Raw genomic sequence first — 19,704 nt, 5'->3', positions numbered from 1 at the left:
CCCTGTTGGTCTATTTATAGGGGCATTTGGAGCTGTAGTGGTGTCCGAAAGGTTTTTTTTTCTTAAGGAGTAGCCGCACTGACTTAGAGCTGGGTATCCCTCTGCCGATAGGTTGATCTGTGTTGTGCTGTTGCATGGAGGAGAAACCCATTTCATCATTCGTGCTCTGAGTAACAGAAGTTTACATTTAAGTGTAAGTCATGACTTTGTTTTAGCTTGACTTTTTTAGGTCATAAAACTGATGTTGTTGTTTATTTTCTGAGTGCTGGCAGCTATGCGCCAACGTAGATGACAGGCGACCATTGATGATGTCATTGAGTGGTAGTAACGTCTGAATTAGAAGACACTATTTTTCCATATCTCTCTGCTTGGATGGCTAATTGTAGGGGTGGGGAGAAGCCGGAGGGGAAGGGAATGAATTTAGATCTGGTGTCACCTAATTCCGGCCGGGCACAAACCAGAATTATCTATTAATGAACGGTTGGTACTAAATTAAAGGGGACCCCATCGATACACTACTATCAAATTTGAGTCCCTGATTGGTTAAAGTTCAACCTGGTTTAACTTTCAGTGGCCCTGTGTTTAGTATGTAGAGCACAAAATCGATCACGAAATCTTGTTTAGGCACGCCCGAACTCAAGGGTTTGAACGCCGAAACGCGCATTAAGGTGCGTTTGGACTTTTCATTGGGAGTGGCCGCTTTTACGTGCTTTGTCGAGTGTGCTGTGAATGTAGGCTACATACGAATTCCCACCCCAACCCCTAACTACTAAAAACTATATAGTGCGGCACTATGTAGTGCCGTGAATTTTAAAAGCAATTCGGACGCCATGCTCACTACTTTTTTTGTTTTTTTTTTAACCAGTGGATATGAAATCATCATTCCCGTCCAGTCCAACAAAAGACTGTTACAGATATGAGTGAGATCAATAAAGTTGAGCCTAAATTACAAGGGGGGTTTATTTAAATATACACCTAGTGTGTCAAATGTTTCATAACCCCTGTTGTAACAGTAAAATATGTCACAAGAGGCTTTCAGATCTCATCTGTCTGCTCAGCTGTTGGACAGGACAAGTTAAAAAAGAAAAAACAAAAAACAAAGACGTTCATGGATCAGTTTGTCTGCAGGTGATGCATCAGAATGGAGCAGAGCAGGACGTTTTTGGTTCACCCAGTGTATTTTCTACGTCACAAATACGATCTTTTTACAATGTCATTTCTTTTTCAGCTCCTGACTCACAACAATTTGAATAAATAAACACTCAAAAACACAATTTTCTTTCTATGTGTCCGCCATCCTCAGAAAAATGCAACATGTTAAAAACACCTTTAGCATTTCATGCTTTGCAGAATTAGCATTTTCCCGCAATCAATTTTGTTATTTAAATAAATATGACTTTGTCCTCATTCTGTCTGCATGACTGGGATGGATAAAATAATGATTTCTAACTATATCTTTGAAATCTTCACCAAAATGCTGGGGCATGCACTCCACAAAAAGAAAGACGCTCAAAGGACCCAGAAACTGCTGAGAAAATGGGTCACTGGCTGCAGTAGGAGGCTCTTTTAAAACACAAGAAGTTGTGTGAGGGACAGGAAACGGCGTCGTCGCCCTCAGCGCCTGGCGCTCACTGTTTAAATTTCTCATTGTTTTCCCGCACAGCAGAGTGAGCCGGCGCTCCGTGTGCGCTTGGCAGGAAAAACAAAGCTGGGATTCTTTTTTCTGCTGCATCGCCTCAGTTCCACTTCAAAGCCTTGCAGAGGTGTTTTAATCTGCAAAGATGGAGCAGCGAGAGGAAGACGCAGTTCGCACGCGTCTGATGTGCACCAGCAGTCGCAGCGCTGGAGGTGAAGAGCGGTGGCAGCCTCTAAATGAGAGGTTTCTAAATGAAGCAGAGCTGTAATTAGCACTAATGGCTCGTCAGCTGCTCTGCCTCCAGGGGGGGGAAGACGTCCAGAAAGAGTTACAGGAAGCGACTGGCTTTGGGTGGAACAAATGCGCTCCGAACAGGGCGAGGCAACTCATTACTTCCCGCTGCTGTACAGATCATCAAAACGTGCAAACAATAGATTAGAGCTTGTTTCGCTTGTCTTGGTACATGAGACTTATCGATCCTCAGACTCCTAATGTGGAACCAATTAAACGTCACGTCTGCTAATGAGGAAAGACGACGACACAACAGCACCAGAGGAGGACGACCAGACTCAAAATGCTCATGCTGCATCACGGCTCAAGCCGACGGGAACATTAAGGATAATTATTACATCCATTTTATAAACCGCTTAATCTCAATCGGGGTCATGAGGATGCTGGAACCTGACCAGCCGCTGATGGAAACGGGAGGCGGGAACACCCTGGACAGCTTGCAGGTCTATAAAGACGGACATCTGCATTCATACCTAGGGATACATTTCTACCTACCTTCTATCAATTAACCTATAAAGCATGTTTTTGGAGTGTGGGAGGAAAAAACCCACAGACACACCCGGAGCACACGTGAGCTCACACAGAAAAAGGACCCAGAGAAAGAAAATGATAACTTCCTGATCCAGAAATAAATCAACATTTAACCATGAGCCTTCAGCTCCAGTGTTGACATTTTTTGACCCCCATAACTCAGCAACTGTTTTCACGATTAATGTAATTCCAGAAGAAGAAAAGCAACACATTAAGGCCGTGTCACATAGCCACTGTGTAAATTGTATGCATATTACACGGATGAACAATGGGCATACGTGAATGTATGTGGAAAAAGTGAGAAAAGTTGTGGTCTTTGTGTGAAATTTGTACAGATGTATCACAAAGGAACCATGTTAAAACCACAGAAGAAAAACGAACACGTAAAGCAACATAGAAGCCAAATCTGGCCCAAAATTTGTGCATCTATTACGTAATTTAAACGGTACATGAGCGCCGTGTGTAAGACATAAAAGTTGAACATCGGTGGTAAATGCAAACGGCTCTGAAAAGCCACAAATTCATATGCATCTTGCAATAATCACACATGATCGCGTAAGATTTACCTAATAAAATTCGGGGGTTGAAATAAAATTATCAACCGACCAAAAATTTTGAAGAGCTTAAAAGCGAATTCACGTTTGCGAAAAACCTCAACGAACATCTGCCCACATTGACGATGGATGAACGCAAGAAACGCGTGTGAATTATGTTCACACGCGTGAATCACGAAAGATTTGCGTGGTGGCTGTGTGACACGGCGTTTACATTATGTGTTGAATATCGACGCAAAGCCGCCATAAAAAAACTTTTTTTTCCACGCCAGAATCCGTGTTGATCAACAGTAATTACGTTGATCACGTGAACAAAGATTTGCTTAAAAGTCTTTAATACTGAAGTAACCATTGTCTGTATCAGACAACTAGACTGCGTGAGTATGACGTCACCCAAAGAAAATGGTTTCCTTCTGGTTCCAAATAAATGAAGACAATTCCATCGCCATTTTTTCGTTTTACGGACGCCGCCATGTTGGAGCCAGACGTTGTCAGTAAGCCGTCTGTCTGAGTCCTTGTTTCTATGGCAACCACTCTCTCATATCAGGAGAGAGGTTCTTGGACGGCCACATCCCTACCACTTGTTAGCGGGCAACAAAAAAATGTGTCAAAAGTTTTAAACGTTGGACGTGGGGTCCGGCAGGCTCCACCTTCTATTATTGCGGCATCTGATTGGTCAGTTTATATCTTAAGTAACTTGAACTACAGAAAAAAATATGGGGAAAAAATGAGGATTATCAAGAAGATGTTAAAAAAAAAAAAGGTATCTGATCCAGAATGGTTCTTCTGACCAATAGAAGGACTGAATAACAGCCAGCTGTTTATTTCTTTATAGACGTCTTTGGGATTTTGGCTTCTTGGAGCCAGCGGGTACTTCCTGTTTGGAACGCCAGGGGGGCAGGGTCACTCAGTCCAGGTCCCATAGACGGTCAATATAAGTAGCAGACAGGGAGTCATCACTCAGCATCTCTCCCAGCATCTCTGGACTTTGTTTTCCTGAACTGCTGGACAGGATCCATCACTCAGAGTTTGATGCGCAGCTTCTGGCGCTCAGGAGGGAGGAAATGGAAAAGCCGCTCCAGCATCGTCACATCCCGATGGTTCCTTATGTCCTTTTTCTGATCCGCTGACTGTAAACTGTTTGGTTTTTCCTGGTCTTTTTTGGTTAAAGCACGGTTTTGTCCTTTTGCCCGAAAAGAATTTGGTTTTTGACAAAGTAAAGATTCAACCGAATCTGACTGACCTGGTTGGTGTTTAGTGCTTCCTTTGCTGCTGTCTGGAGTCTGCAGCTTTGACTGGCGTGGGCCTTTCACATCACCTTTGGGGCAAGCTTTTCTTTTTGGGTATTTTGTGCCAACATGACAGATCGAGAGTTATGAAACGTAAAAATGATTAAGAAATGCAAAAGGTTATGATCTTTTTTTGTAGGAACTCTGGGTAATATTTTAGGTGTCATCAGAGAACAAAAGGAAACAGATGTTTGTCTTCTTGTCATTTTACTAAATCAGCTGAATAGGATCTATGGCTGATGTTTAAATCTGCTGACAATGCAAACATTTGGCTCCCCAGCATCAGTTTGTCCCTCACAAACCCAGCCGGTCTTTTTCCTCATGAAAGTGATTCTGTTCAGGAACAAGTCGGTGGCAGTTCAGGGCTCGGTGCTGCAACATATGCCGCTGCCGGCCGGGGATAATCTGGAGGTAATCTCAGAACAGCGGGGTTCAGTTCAGGGCACCGGCTCGCATCCCCTCGCTGCCATGAGCGGCCTGATCTCTGATCTCTGGGTTTTCTGTCAAGCTACCAAAGACTCTTCAATCCAGCTTTAACTTGTTGGTTTTGTCTCCGTTTGGTTTGATTCTCATGGATCGCGAGTCTTTCATTTCTGAAATCTGACAGAGCAGCAAACAGCAGATTATTCTGTTTGTCAGAGAAGTTTGATGAGAAAGTCTGGTTTGATTCAAGATAACTGCTTGCGGGTGTACAAATGTGGAATAGAAGCTTTTGTCACATGGGAAAATGCCGTCACTGCTCACAGCTTTTGAGTTTGGACAGGACCAGTTACTGGATGCCAGATAATAGGGGGGTGTTAGGCTCATGGAGATTGTTGAAAGAACTATAATATTATTTATTTATTATTATCTTTATTTAAAGAAATAAAACACCTGAGAACAACAACTAAAAGGGAAAATTAACCAACTTTTCTGTTGTTCCATAACAACTGTTAAGGCTAGCTACATACTGAAACTTCATGTATTAGCTTGCCTTTGTTCCCCCCTCCCACAGCCTGTGCGGGCCCAGAGACCAGCCTCTGATCATCCAGTCCTGCATCCTTCCAAAAGACTGCCGGGTGACGGAGTGGGCCGAGTGGAGCTCCTGCTCAAAGACCTGCGTGGACCCGGAGTCTCCCAGGGGCAACCGCACCCGCAGGAGGCAGGTGCTCCAGTTCTCCGTGGGTGAGGAGGCGCCATGCCCCCCGCTGGAGGAGACCCAACCCTGTGAGCCTCAGGGAGGCGGCGTCCCACCCTGCACCACGTGAGTTCCTCATGGATCGGAGGGAAACGTTACACGAATGAAGCGTTTATGTCCCTTGTTTTTTATCAAAGTTTTGCAGAAAAAAAACAAAAAAAAAACTAAAATGCTGCAACAAAAGTCAAAGGTTGAGCGTCTGTCAGGAGAAGTTAGTCACCTTGAAGCTCAGTTTCCACACTGGTTTCTCATGAGTTCCTGTGTCCAGCAGAGACTTTGATTTCCTGTCAAACTGCTCTGTACTGGGAAGTCTGGGATACATTGATCCACTTTCTGTACATATAGACGTTTTCCCTGCAGAAAACCTGCTCTTAAATTTACACTTAAGCTCATCTTTGTGTCTGGAGATCATCAGTTTTAGCTGGAAGGCCAGCAGAACCTCTGATGTCTCGCCTCTCATCATTACTGTCTCTAAAACCTACCTAGGGGCCTCAAAAGTAGCCAGTATCCGGCGAAGATTCGCAGCCTGTGAGTGAAGCATAGTTTATGAGGACGCACAAAAGTTTCATTCCGTACCCCGCAGCAAATATTTTGTATATGGTGTAATAATCAGTTCCGTTTCATTTTGACAAATGTTTGTGGTCCCGTTTATTAGCCCTCCTTTTGGTGAATCTATGCTCCTCCTCCTCTGTCAGCACGTGAACAAGTGCACACCACACGAGAATGCCTTCATCAGGAACATCTGTGCAACGTGGAACAGCTTGAATTCTGTTTGAATTTTTCTGTAGCCTCAGGTAAATGTCTTCTTCCTAGAACATCGGTCATAAAATACACAAAAGCAGCTGTTCCTGCAGTGAAAGATCAAATCTGAATATTGGATCAAATTAATCATAAACAGGAAGTTTGCAGTAAGGCGAGACGTCTGTGTCTTTGGCCTGAAGTAAAATCATAAAAGTAACGAATGGGTGCACTGTACTTTTTACTATGCACATATTTATGGTTCCAATGTTAAACCCAGACTGTTGATTTTCTTTTTATGCATTCAAATTGAAAATGTTATATGCATCATTTGTTAATGTAATTTTTGCCTGTAACCACTATGATGAGACGCAGGTTTGAAGATGTAAAGTTCTCACATAACCCTCAGCTTATTCAGAAGTTGTTTGGTTCATGAGATCTCTGCTGACAAGATCTGTTTACCTCCAAATTTATCGCCGGTGAAGCTGCAAAGTTCAACACTCAAACACATGGTTTTTTCAGCAGACTACTGGCCGGATCAAACATTTTTGGCATGGCTGGATTGTAATGACTTAAGAATACATTAGGATTCATGTCTCCGTCTGGATAAATAAACTGCATCCAGTGCTACAGATAAACATCAGGATCAAGAACCAAATCTACCATCTTTTACAGAAATCTTATTGAAGAAAATAAGTGTTTCATCTTTACATCTGAAACTTGAAATTCACAGCATGTTAGAAGTGTAACCCTCATGGTGTCTCTAAAGGTGTTGTGTTGGGAGGTTGGGTATGAAGTGATATTTGTGCCATTAGTCCAAGCGCAACACTCGCGTTAGGAATTTTGTGTGCTCAAATAATGATTTTTGGCTTGAAACTGGAACATACGTGCAAAGAAAACACATTTACACTCTTCTGCACTAGAAACAGACCAGGACACCGTGTTACAAATGTGTTACAGAAGCCAGCCAATCACAGACATGGACATGAAGGTTGATGCTGGCCAGAAAGCTTTGGATAAAATCACTCCGTACTTGGGGGGGGGGGGGGTTGTTGTTGTAATAAGTGTGCAAAATGGTAAAGACAAAAATGTTTAAAATGAAAACAGGATCATTTTCAGGAGGGAGGGGCAGCTGCCCCCACACAGATTGAACTCAGGCATTTGGAGAAAGTTCTGGATAGAGGGATGGTTAGTTTCAGGAGCTCAAAGGTTTCGCCTCTCACCGAATCAACGTCTCCTTTTGGAATATAAATGAACATCCCTGCAGTTCAGCATTTTCCTGCACAATCTAACCCACTTCAAGTCACTTCTTTCATCTTTCTTCCCCCGTTAGAGTTCTCAGGTCATTTTTAACCGCGTTCTTTTTTGGATCGATCGCTTCACTTAGCAGTGTAATGTTTCTACCGGAAAGCTTTTAGGACTTAGTCCTCCTAAATTCTCTCTGAGGCTGCAGAACAGAACTCTCCTGCTGTTCGTCTGTGCAGTTACACGTGGAGAACCACCGAGTGGACCGACTGCCGGGTCGACTTGCTGCTGAGCCAGCAGGACCGGAGGCGGGGCAACTTGACGGGGCTTTGTGGAGGGGGTCTGCAGACGAGGGAGGTGTACTGTGTCCAGGCCAACGCCGAGGTGCTGAAATACCTCAACGACCTGCGTGAGAAAGAGAAAGGTACAGTTCCCATCATGCACTCTTCTTTTACCTCAAATGTCTCATTCTGGGGGAAGGCCTCAACCCTTTACACCGAACGTTTGGCAGATATCATGTCATGGGAGTAAAAGAACACGTCAGCAAAACTGGATTTGATGGATGTCAGGACAGAAACTCACCAGAAGAAGTTATTTAGAACACGGCTCATAGTACCGTGTTCAATCACCGATACGAAAGCCCATTGAGACGGCTGTTGTTGTGAATTTGGGCTATACAAATAAAATAGAATTGAAATTGAAATTGAATAGAACGAGTCCATAGAAACTCCTGCAAACATGTTGCTACGGCAACAGATCAATCAATCAAACCTGTTTCATTGTTAAGATCTACAAAGTGAAAAAGAACGCTTTTACCTGGAATATGCTTGATATTTAAAAATAAATAAATAAATAAATCTGTGATGAACAGGACCCCTGACCTGCCTGTAGAGCACCAACTTAAGGTGAAAAGATGCTCCCACTTTATTAAAGTCATAAATGATCAATGTTGCTCTTTCAAATGTTGTTTAGATGGTTTTTGCAAAGACAATAAAACGATGGAGTTGATGTTAAGCTGAGAGATGAACCAAAGTCCATCGTTTGTTTCCGTCTCTGATGATCGACTGACGGTTCTTCTTTAACCGCTTCTCCTTCTTATTTGCTCCAGAGAAACAAACAGAGACAGATTTTGCTCTTTGACGGAAATAAATCAGAGCTGAAGCGAAGCTTTGTTTTCCTGCTTTTTCTGTTCCTGCAAACCTCTTCCTGCGGATGGGGGGTGCAGATGTGAGGATCACGCATTTCAGTAGAATCTAAAAAAAGGAATTCCATAAAAAGACAACTTGGTATTTGCATCAGAACTCTGAGTAAGTTAGATGAGCGGACCGATCCGAAATGAAGACGTTTAGTCTGTGTGGTTGAAAAGATGAGAACAGACGACTTTTACAGAAAAATAGACAAACTTTAAACATAAACAAAGAAGAAGAAGAGTGGCAAATGAATCTTTTTTGAAACTTGATTTATTTGGGGTCAAAACTACAGAAATCTGTTCTCTAGAGCTTCAAATGTTTTTTTTTCTGATCCAGTCAAAAACTATCTAAACCAATTATCTGAAATATTCCATTTTTTTCTGCTGTAAAAGTCGTCTTAGCCAGTTTAATCAGAACTCCGTTTGATTTGTCAACTAAAAGACTTTTTCATGAAATCGTTAAAAGATGAGATAAGAATTTTAGCAACATTTAGTTTGTGATTTTCAGCAATAATTCTGTGAAGTTCCAATAAAAATTTTGTTAAAGAAATTACTTTAAACATGAGAGAAATTAAAATCAAATCCTGCTGGTGTTTTAGGTTGAGGAATCTGCCGTCACATGTAAAGTTGGGTTTGGAGGAACTGTGTTTATGTTGCAGCAGATCCAAACTTCACTGATGACAGAACGATTTTCCACTGCAGCTCATAGTTTGACATTTGCAATAAGAATAATTTTACTGTACGTTAACTGAAAGATGTTTGTAGACAATGGGTTTAAGGTGATGGTCCATAATAATGATATAAAACCAAAACAAAAATGTAATAATAATCTCGATTTCAGTTACTTTTGACATTTGGCTGGTGTTCTACATTTTTTGTGTTTATATATTTCTATTCATTTATATTACAAAAATGAACAAACAAAAAATTTGAAGTAACAGAATAAGTTTGTTCAGAGTTTAGATCTTGTATTGTTTCTTACTTAATTTTTATGATACCATGGTAATAATAACCCCTTTAAATACATCATGGTGTCATCTGCATAACGAAGAAGCGGCATCAGAAGTCATCCTTCTGTGTCCTCATGTGACTCATCAGTGACGCATCAAAGGCCTCCATTTCTGACCTTTGTCGAGGCCTCTTGGAGTCAAAGCTGCAGTCTTAAGTACGGCGCTAAAGAAGTTAGCTGAGGCTAAGCTCATGCACGGTCGGGAGGTTGATGTTCTTAACTGAGGTGATGCATCATGGGTCAAATGTGGCGAGACGTTCCTCCCAAGAAGAGAAAAGGTTTTATCTGGCGCTGCAGGAATCCTTCCAAATATCTTGAAGCTTTGCTTTCTTCCTGGCAAAGCTTATCGGTTTAGATTATGAAAGAAATATCTGACACTTGTGTGACAAAGGGAATTAAAATATAAAGGTAAAAAAGAAAACCGATACTAAAATGGCCAACTTACATGCCTGAAGTGTATTTTTACTGTGCCTTCATATTTTTCTACTGAATCTCAAATATTAGTACTCAGGTTATGGAAAGTGTTCATTTTTATGTTTCCGCTGATGCTTGTGGACAGTTTTAGTCGTCAGAAAATCAGTTTCACGTCTCCAGTTACATAAATGATCATCATGTTACTTTAATCATGCTAATCTAGATTCTCCACGCGTGTGGCCCATGAACACAGTTCTTAGGTCTGTTCGCAGCAGGATCCCCCCCCCCCCCCCCCCCCTCTGGTGCAGAGAGATGCAGGGTTCCCTCAGGCCAGGGGTGGAAATCAGCTTACAGTCTCCTCAATCCTAAACCTTAATCTGTTTGGAGGAGCAGCTCCAGACCGACCTCCCAAAAAAACTCAAGCCATCGTCAGTCCTGCACGCCGCAGCTCCTCCGCTTCACGTCATTTGTTTGACTTCCTGGTCCTGAAAAGTCTTTGAAGTCCGTCTAATAGTGGTGCACAAAGATAAATCTTTATGAGGAATTTTGGAAACAAAGTTTATTTTTTTCTCAAAAGTAGATAATCTGCAAACTAGGCAGTGAAAAGAAATCAACAGAATCCGATTTAGGCAACAAACTTCAAACTTAACCAACTAACCAGACCGGGTGACAGAAATACACCAGAAGAAAAACCGGGGGGGGGGGCATATAAGGAAGGGTTAATGGACAAAAAAGTGTGCATTATCAGAAGTTAACGCACGCCGTGGAAGCCTGAACCGACCGACGTGTAGCGTTAATGATGCAAACACAACAAGTGGACTATCTGATATGCAGTGCGCACGTTGTCATGGTAACAGAACCTGCAGCGCGCAGCGGAGGAAAGGGGTGTATAGTATATGCTGTCCTACGCATCATGTTCAGTGATCCAAAGCATCGTGTCAGAAGGAAAGTTTTCCTCTTCCTGCTTGATTTGTCCACATGATGAAGGAAAAGTTTTTTCTAAAGAGACAAAGTCCATCAGAAGTTTCCAAGATCACTTTGATTGAAGAAATACCCACCATTAACCCCGATCATTAAATTTAGATCGACAAAACAATTTCTGTTCATAATTAAAAATAAAATTTATCTAAAAGCACGTTCTCCAACCGTTACCACGACAACACTGTGTATCACATAGTCCGCCTCTTTTATGAACAATTTAAGCATTAAAAATAATAAGATCAAAGTCTCCCTCCTCCAAGTTTTTGACATCGACGTGTGGCATTTTTCTTATGTAAGAGAACAAATGTAATTTAAAAAACATCCTTTCATTTTTGCATTTCTGAACATATATTCTATTTAAGTCGATGTCAATCAAACTGTCGCAAACACGCTCAGCGTGCACAAGCTCAGGTGTAGTGGAAGAAAAGGTAGTCCAGGGTGTACCCGCCTTCGCCCAACAGTAGCCGGAACGGGCGCCGGAAACCCCGCTGTGTGGCATTCGGGGCAGCGGGGTTTAGGAAAATGGATGGAAGTTGTGTTTTCTACCTGCTGCTGAAGCTGCGTGAGGGTGTGTGTACGTGTTTGAATGACCAACAACGCATGTAAGTTACATATGACACCCCTCCCATGACCTTGTATATCCCCCACCCCACCCCACCCCACCCCTGTCCCGTCCTGTCAGAGGGGCTAAAACTCAATAAAGTTCACATCTGTTACAAAAGGGGTCAACAACAACAAACTCCAAAAGTAACAAACTACTAAAACATGTCCATCACAAGAGGCTCTCGGCTGCAATCTGTGAGTTCATTTACTGGACAGGACAAAAAGTAAAGAAAAGAAAACGTCACGTGCCCAAAGTTGAGTCGCATTTAAAACTCTGACCCGCCATGGCACGCCGCTCAAATTGCGCCTCACCTGTACCATTGACGTAACATTGAAACTGGCCGCCTCTGCCGCGCAAATCCTAAACGTAGCCCTTCCTCTGAGTCCGTGTGGCCAAGAAAAAGGTTCAGCACTGGCCGCATGCCAGTCACATGCCAGTCATTCACTTTCTTTGTGGCATTTTATTTTATTTACTTAATTAAACGCATGTGCTAGCATCAAACCAGTTCTGAGCCACCGCCAGTGATCCTCGCTGCTGCAATCTAGCCCAGATTATGATAATCGTATTCTGAGTTCTTCCAGAAGCATAATCCTGATCATATGACTTTCCATGGGACGGTTCACGCCTCATTTCTGATAATGGGGGCCTCGTCGGGCGTTATCCCTTACAGGTGACTCTGACCTCAGAGAAGGAAGCGCGTCTTCTCTGTCCGGCGGCCGTTTTTCTCCAGGTAAAGCGTTGGCAGGAGTGGTCTGCACCCTGTGGCGTCTGCATCAGAGGGAGGTCTGCTGTTGGTTTGCTTCCTCAAACTCTGACGGCTCTTCTGTGACCAAAACCCCAGGAAGCCAAGCAGCAGCTGATTCTCCCAAAAAACCCTCAAACCCTTTTTGTTTTATCACAAACGCCTCGGATGTTCGGCTCGGTGTTTCTGCGTTTGAGCTGCAGGCGGAGACGCCACACAGACGCTTCAAAGATCTCAGATGAGCACGCTTCCCACACCGTTAAGCAATTTCTAAAGCCTGAAACGGCGTAGAGCGACAAACACGGCGTCTGTTTCCCCGTCAGATCGGACCTGCGGTTTCACATCAAAAGGAGTGTGGTTGGCGGGGGTTTGATCTGCTCTGTGGGAGGCGAGGCCAGCTGCTCGGCGCCTTGTGTGTTTGGCGGCCGTCCCGTCTGCCCGCTGTGTGCGTAGCTAATAGCTCTATCTCCCTGTAATTGCAGCAGGTCAAACCCAAAGACCGCAGAAGCCTAGTGTCCCCCCCCTCATCTCCGTCACCTTCCAGATCTCAGGTAGGTGTGAGAGCCTTGATGATGATGAACCCTTCTTCTTCCCTCCTCGCCATCATTCGCCATCGCCATCATGCTGTCTCCTCCTGCTTTTCCCTCTCATTCAAACAAACCCGTCTGACCGTAAAGCTTTGATAGAAAACAGTGAGAAGTTCAGAGTCTGGACGTTTACTGACGAAACGAATCGTTTCCGCGGAAAAAAGTCTGTTTTATAAAACTTTTAAAAAAAAATCTATTTTCACAGTCGACTGTTGGACAGAGATTCATGACGGCTTTACTTTTAAAGCTTAAATCTACATTTTTATATCTAAATACAGTCGCAGTTCATCTTTCTGGGATTTTGTGGTTCAGTCTGTTTTTTTATTCTTACTTCCATGATGCCTAAAACACTGCTTGTTAGTCTTCCACTCTTTGGTCGCTGGATGGTCAACCTGCATTCACACTGTTGCTACACCAACTGGAGTTCACTTGCACTTGAACTGACAGTTAAGGCAGACGTGACCCGTTTGGTTTCTTCCAGAGTTCCTGCAGTATTTCACAAATACTTTTAGGGGATCAAACAGTCTAAAGGCCGTGTCGCACAACCGCTGCGTACATTTTGCTCATGTTGCACTGATGACAGTTGGTGATAAACGTGGAAAACTCAGAAAACTTGTGGTTTACGTGAAATTTTCACAGATGTACCAGGAATAAACCACGTAAAAACCATTGAAGGAGTAAGGGTTGATAATGGAAGACTGCTTGTTTTTGTCCAGATGATGAAGCTAAAGTTTATTTTAAAGAAGCCAGCGCAGTGATACAGAACATTTCAGCAATGTGACCGGAACTACTTTTTTAGGCGTGCATTATCACTTTTTAATGCACGGCCAGCAGAATCGAGTATTTAACCGGAGCATGGTATAAGTACGAATAAACCACGAAAGAACACGTAAACCAACATAGAACATGAACCGTGCGTGATTATTGTGCTGTTTATTGTTTATTTGTGCGTCAGTTACGTAATTTGAACATGATATGTGCGCCAAAGGCCGACATTTTAAACGTGGAAAATGCTCAAAGTGCACGTATTGGCAGCTGTGTGACACGGACTGAAGCGACGGCCCCCCAGCTCTGAAATGCTCTGCCTCGGTCCCGGCGCTCCGTTCACCTAACTTCAGCTTTTAAACACATTTTATTTTATTATAGCTTTAGCTTTAGCTAACGATGGGTTTATATGTCGACATCATTGTAATTTAATGCTTTTTGTGTGTTTTACTTCTAGCTTGTCCTTTTGACTCTCATTTTAAAGCATTTTAGGATTCTCTGCAGGAAAAGTGATGCAGAAATTAACTTTATTGGCTTACTTGTGAATTAACGACTAGGGCTTCAAACAAATAAAAATCCACTAGTCCAATCAATTAACACTTAAGGAAAGTTGTCATTGTCATGAATGAGGTTGCTTTTGAAGCAGTTCCTATTTTTTTTAAAACAATAAAATGACTTTTCTATCAATTTTTATTGAATCTACCCATTATTTAACCCCCCCCCCCCGATGTGAGTGAAGACTCAGGACTTCCTGTGAGGCGAAGCCGCATGGACACGGATTTCCAGAGCATCCGTCTGCAGTAAATCTGCATCTTCAGGGAATCCACACATTGGTGGCTTTTCTAGCTGTGGTGCAGCGTGCTGATCGCTTTAACGATAGACGTTCCTCTGTGGGAGTTCAAACAGGTGTGACGGCGCCGTAATCGGCCAATGAGACGATGTGGAGCGGACGCACGCTGACACACCCTCTCCTTTCCTGCTCACCTTCACCGCCGCTGCATCTTTTCACCCCAACACGCCTCTTTGTGGTTCCGTGTGGAGTTTTTCTGCCGCTGAAAGTCTGTCTCTCTTCCTGGTCGTCCCAGCCTCCCCCCCGGTGGAGAACAGGCTGTGCCAGGGCCCGATCCCCAACAGATCCCAGCTGTGCCAGATCCCCTGTCCCGTCGACTGCGAGGTGTCGCCGTGGGGGGCCTGGGGGCCCTGCACCTTTGAGAACTGCGATGACCAGACCGGAAAGAAAGGTGACGCATGTCAGAGAGCAGAAAGTTCACACTGATGGTTTCTGTAGAGCCGATCAGGATCGGCTTAAGGGGAATCAAACCCGAAATTTAAAGAAAAAAATTGTTTTAAATGTAAAAACAGATCTTCTACACATGAAAGAAATATTCAACATGACGGAGCTCAGTGAACGCACCACGCAGAGACGTTGTGGTCGATCGGCTTGTTGTTGGGGGTTTGGGTTCGGAATAAAGTTGATGGAAAGGAATTAAGGAGTCGGAGGAGCCAACTCCACCAATAAATCCAAACTCCACAACCTTTGGGGAGTGTCTCTGTTGTTGGTGTAAACTATACGATGCTGGTTACGGCCTACAGCTGATACAGAGATTAAATCGGATTATGTCACGGCCAATAGGGTAGGCCATTTTCAGCTTCCATATTGAATGAATAAAATGACAAAGACATTATTTTTATTTTTACTTCTGGGATTTATTTCAATAAATTCATGAAAACTCGACTCCAAAGTAGCCAGAAATACAAAGATAAGAAAATCTGAGCTGGTGAAATCATTTTATCAAACATGTTTTGATATTTATCTTGTATTTTATCCTCAGGTTAAAATCAATAGAATTTATTTGTCTGTGTAGAAATTGACTGAATCAAAGGCAAAGAGGCTGGAATCTGTTGGAAAATCAAAAGTCAAACTGGAAAATCTTCCTGTGATTTTTCTTCACTGACGTGTTTTTCCTGAACTGCAGGGTTCAAACTGAGGAGACGCCGGATCAGCAACGAGCCCACGGGGGGCCCGGGCAGCTGCCCCCACCTGGTGGAGGCGGTGCCGTGTGACGAGCCCGCCTGTTACGGCTGGCAGCTGGCCAGTCTGGATGAATGTTTACCCGCCGACGGGCAGCAGTGCGGCTCCGGCGCCCGGCAGCCGCAGGTCCGGTGCATCAACAGCAGCGGTGAGCGGAGACGGAGGCGGCGGGCCGAGCAAAAGTATCTGACACGCCATCGGACCGGCGTACAGCCAATCAAACAGCGTGACGTCATCATTAGTCGCAGGTTTACTGCCGGTTTTGGTACCTACAGCGGTACCAAGATTTACAACAACAGTCGTCTCAATGGGTTTCATACCGATAATTTTGTAACAAACATGAATCCTAAAGTCACAGAATTCAATAGATTCATCTGTTCCACCTCAGAGATAGTTAGCCGACATTAACTAGGGACCCCCCCCCCCCCCTGCATTTTTAACCCCCAGCCGTGAGCAGGAGGGAAGAGCAGGTTAGATGTCGCTGAAAAATCTCCTGTTTTCAAGGTCAGCCGTCTGCTCACCCCCCAGCTCTGCTGTTACGTGAGGAGACTTTGGCGAGGAACCCTCCCCTCCGCTTCCATCCCTGTGAAAGCTCTTCAGCTTTAACGCCACGTGTGGTTCGGTTTGCCGCCGCTCCCCGCAGTCCTCATGTCCTCACGGACAATTAACCCTCCTGCAGTAAATCAAATCGATCTTCTGAGGACTGGAAACAGCCCAGCAGTCCTTTAGGTAACTGCGACAGCTGAGTTCTGGCAGAACCTCCTCCTGACTTTGGCGGATTGATCCTCCTCTTTCACTCTTCGTCTGATGAAGATGGATCTGTTCTGTTTGGGTTTGCGACCTCGCCTCAGTGAGTCTCGGTCATAAAGGCCACGCAGACGTCAGAAGGTCGATACAAACCTTATTGGCTCCCTGATGGGGCGGGGGCTCTGTCAGTTCTCGTGTTGTAGCGCCAGAGTTTGCAAAAGTCCTCTTTAGCTGAAATTCTGCGTGTCTGCAGCATGGAGGAGGATGTGGGTTAATGTCATTCACTCACTGCTTCTGCTGGAGCTCATCTATTAAACATGAATCCCGGCGTTCCAGCGCGGGAGCTTCCTGTGAATCCGCACAGTTATTCCAGAACCGAGCGTTCAGAAACATCTGTTTTTAATAGACGTTTGAAGAACACACCTTTAAATGGGAGCGTTCAAACAAACCACCGGTTCATCCACGGTCCGAACAGAAGACTCCATCGTCTGCAGGGGAAGAAATTAGACTTAAGGAAAAGAATAATCAACCAAATCTCTGTGAAAATATCAAATAAAAATGATAAGTTCTCTTTCTATAAATGAAAGGAGATGCTGTAGATAAATATCTGTGAAGATGGATAAAAAATAAACCATCCAAAACTCGTTTTTCATTATTTTCCTGAAGGTTTTTCATTAGTTTTTTCATTTTGTTGCTAAATTTTTTCACTAATCTGCGAAGTGTTCAGCCACAGAGATGGAGAAAGAAGTTTTAGGATCATTTGATTTCAGATTTGTGTCGTCTCATTGATATTTACAACCTGCAGAAACGTCCTGTCTTCAGACAGACTGGTCTGTTTCTGCTGCAGCTTTCTGTCTGAACGAGCAGCACAGTTACGACCCCTCCAGGGGCGCTTGAGCTGCTCCGTGTCTGATGTAAAAGTCTGCTTTACAAGAGTTAAACAGGGATTTATGTGTGTGTGTGTGTGTGGGGGGGGGGGGGGGGGTTATGTGTGAAAAAACTGCAGGAGCGTAAAAACATGGAGACCGAACTCACGAGAGCTTTAGAGCTTTCATCAGGTTCTAAATAAAAGCAACTTTTTGCTTTAAATGAGAGAAAAAACTGAGACAATATTCTACAATAACCACTAAAACTGCATTTAAAAATATGTATCTTTTATAAATTACCCACATTTTTATCATCAGGACACAATGGATTCATAAATTATAGTCTTTTAGATTTTTTGAAAAGTTCTGGTTCCTCACGTAGAATTTTCACTGATAATCACGAATGAAAAACATAAAACCACGAAAAGAAGTACATAAAAACACGGCAAGAACACGTGAACATGCTTCTGTTGAATCACCTGCCGTCAGCACCATGGTCAGCGCCCGCCACAGTCCCTCCCACGCTTTGTTTTCATAAAACAGTGGGATTCCACTTGTCCGCACCAGTTCAGAGTCAAACTACGTAAAATGCCTGTTAACTGCGTAATTCTCAACCAAAAATGTTGAGCAGCTCCAAACCAAACGTCAACCTGTCACTCATCTGTGCACAGCGGCAAATTAGGAACACTTGCATGTATCACAAGGCGATCTGTGAGGCTCCGCCTCTCGCTCCTTGTGGGTGCCGCCCATTTCATGACGTAATCCTGCGGTCGGCCTCGGCAGCGTGTCTGCATTCCTCCCACGAAAACAAACAACATCTGAACTTTAATAATATTGTGTAAATAAAATGAAAGCATGTAGCCGATCACCGCTAGCTCCACGGAGAAAGTGGGCGTGTGCGTTAGCCTGGGGCCTGGAAAGGGGGGTTCCTCACTTTGTGATGTCACAATATGAGAACCCACTCGTTTTTGTGGATTGGGAGGGGCTGGTGCTCAGAGAGCATATTTTAGAGAAATACTCAGAAATGTTTGAATGGATCAAAATACTATTTGCGGTTGTTTTTTTTGTGGGAAATGAACATTATATTACACTTAAAAGCAAAAACCCTTTAAAAGACACAAAGTAGTGAGCATGTCTCTGAATTTCATTAGAATCTAGGGCACTAAATAATTCTTTAAGGGTCACGGAGTAGTGAAGGAATTCAGAAAAAGCAGTGGATTCCAACAAAACGGCCCGTTTGGGGCACTTTGTTTTGTTTGTTCTTGTGTTAAGTTGTGCAGGGTTGACGTCTCGCGTTTCCTCTTCAGGTGAGTTGGTGGACAGAACCCTCTGCTCAGCTTTCCCGCCTCCAGCGTCTGTCGCTTGCGATGTGCCTTGCTCCAGAGACTGCGTGCTCAGTGACTGGACGTCGTGGTCCAGCTGCTCCCAGACGTGCTCCAGCAAGACCATCGAGGGGAAGCAGATGAGAACCCGCTCCATCCTGGCCTATAACGCCGGAGAAGGTGAGTCGCTGCCCCCCGGTGACTCGCGTCTGAGCCTAATCGAGTCGCCGCGTGAATCCCTGATTTCACACCCGCCTCCAACCGCCCGCTTATCTTCCTCCCGGTTGTTCCTGTTGGTCTTTCTCCTCGCCTGACACTCCCGTCTCTTTATCTTTAAGGTCATTTCTCTGCACGTCTTCATTTTCTGAAGCTTCATTCTCTGTCTGCCTGCTTGTTCTTATCTGAGCGTGTGCTTTCCTCGCAGTCGCCGCCATGGTTGTGGCGTGGATCACAGTGATGGAGGGTAACAGATGCCGTCAGAAAAACCTGTTTCCTGTGAAAAAAGAAAAAACACTCATGAATGCTGAAAGCTGACAGATTGGATCTTCCTCTGCTGACGGATCGGATGACACTTCAGCATCTGACTAAAAACTGCTAAAAAAACAAAAAGATCAGTCATGAAAAATGCAAAAACTGCTCATTTAAGCCAGTGGGATTTATTTCAGTTTTCAGTTCAACTTTTGAGGGTAAAGTTTATCTGAACCATTAAAATGGGATAAAGATTTCCCTTAACTCACATCTGTCAAAGTGGAAGCTAAATAATCAGACGCCAACTTCAGCCTCTTCAGACTTTTAGTTTTGCAAAAACAAGTAAATTGCTAAAAAATAAATAATCTTATTAATAACAAAATAAGAATTTTTGTTTTCGCCTGTTTAAAAACAAGCACAAAAAAAACCTGAAGAAGAATTTAACAAAATCAGATTTGGGGTTAAATACCTGATTTTCTTATAAAAGTTTCAAACATGAGGAGCCAAAAGAAGCTTG

The 19,704-nt window shown here is 43.7% G+C and overlaps 1 protein-coding gene across 9 annotated transcripts in view; it reads left to right on the top strand.

Annotated features, from left to right (window-relative positions):
* LOC101169142 (thrombospondin type-1 domain-containing protein 7A) overlaps nucleotides 1–19,704 on the top strand; it is a 165,335-nt gene that overhangs the window by 65,111 nt on the left and 80,520 nt on the right. For 5 of the 9 annotated variants that reach the window (XM_023964730.1, XM_020710494.2, XM_023964725.1 and 2 more), the window contains exons 3-8: nucleotides 5,296–5,544; nucleotides 7,701–7,885; nucleotides 12,883–12,951; nucleotides 14,838–14,993; nucleotides 15,729–15,932; nucleotides 18,705–18,899. In XM_023964730.1, coding sequence (XP_023820498.1) covers nucleotides 5,296–5,544; nucleotides 7,701–7,885; nucleotides 12,883–12,951; nucleotides 14,838–14,993; nucleotides 15,729–15,932; nucleotides 18,705–18,899 — 1,058 coding nt within the window. The remainder of the gene's footprint in view (nucleotides 1–5,295; nucleotides 5,545–7,700; nucleotides 7,886–12,882; nucleotides 12,952–14,837; nucleotides 14,994–15,728; nucleotides 15,933–18,704; nucleotides 18,900–19,704) is intronic. The other 4 variants (XM_023964729.1, XM_023964728.1, XM_023964726.1 and 1 more) reach the window with 2 other exon arrangements.

This window comes from Oryzias latipes, chromosome 16 (assembly GCF_002234675.1).
Source record: "Oryzias latipes chromosome 16, ASM223467v1".
Taxonomy (NCBI): domain Eukaryota; kingdom Metazoa; phylum Chordata; class Actinopteri; order Beloniformes; family Adrianichthyidae; genus Oryzias; species Oryzias latipes.
The sequence above is the reverse complement of the archived record's forward strand: the minus strand, read 5'-3'. Positions and strand labels throughout refer to the sequence as shown.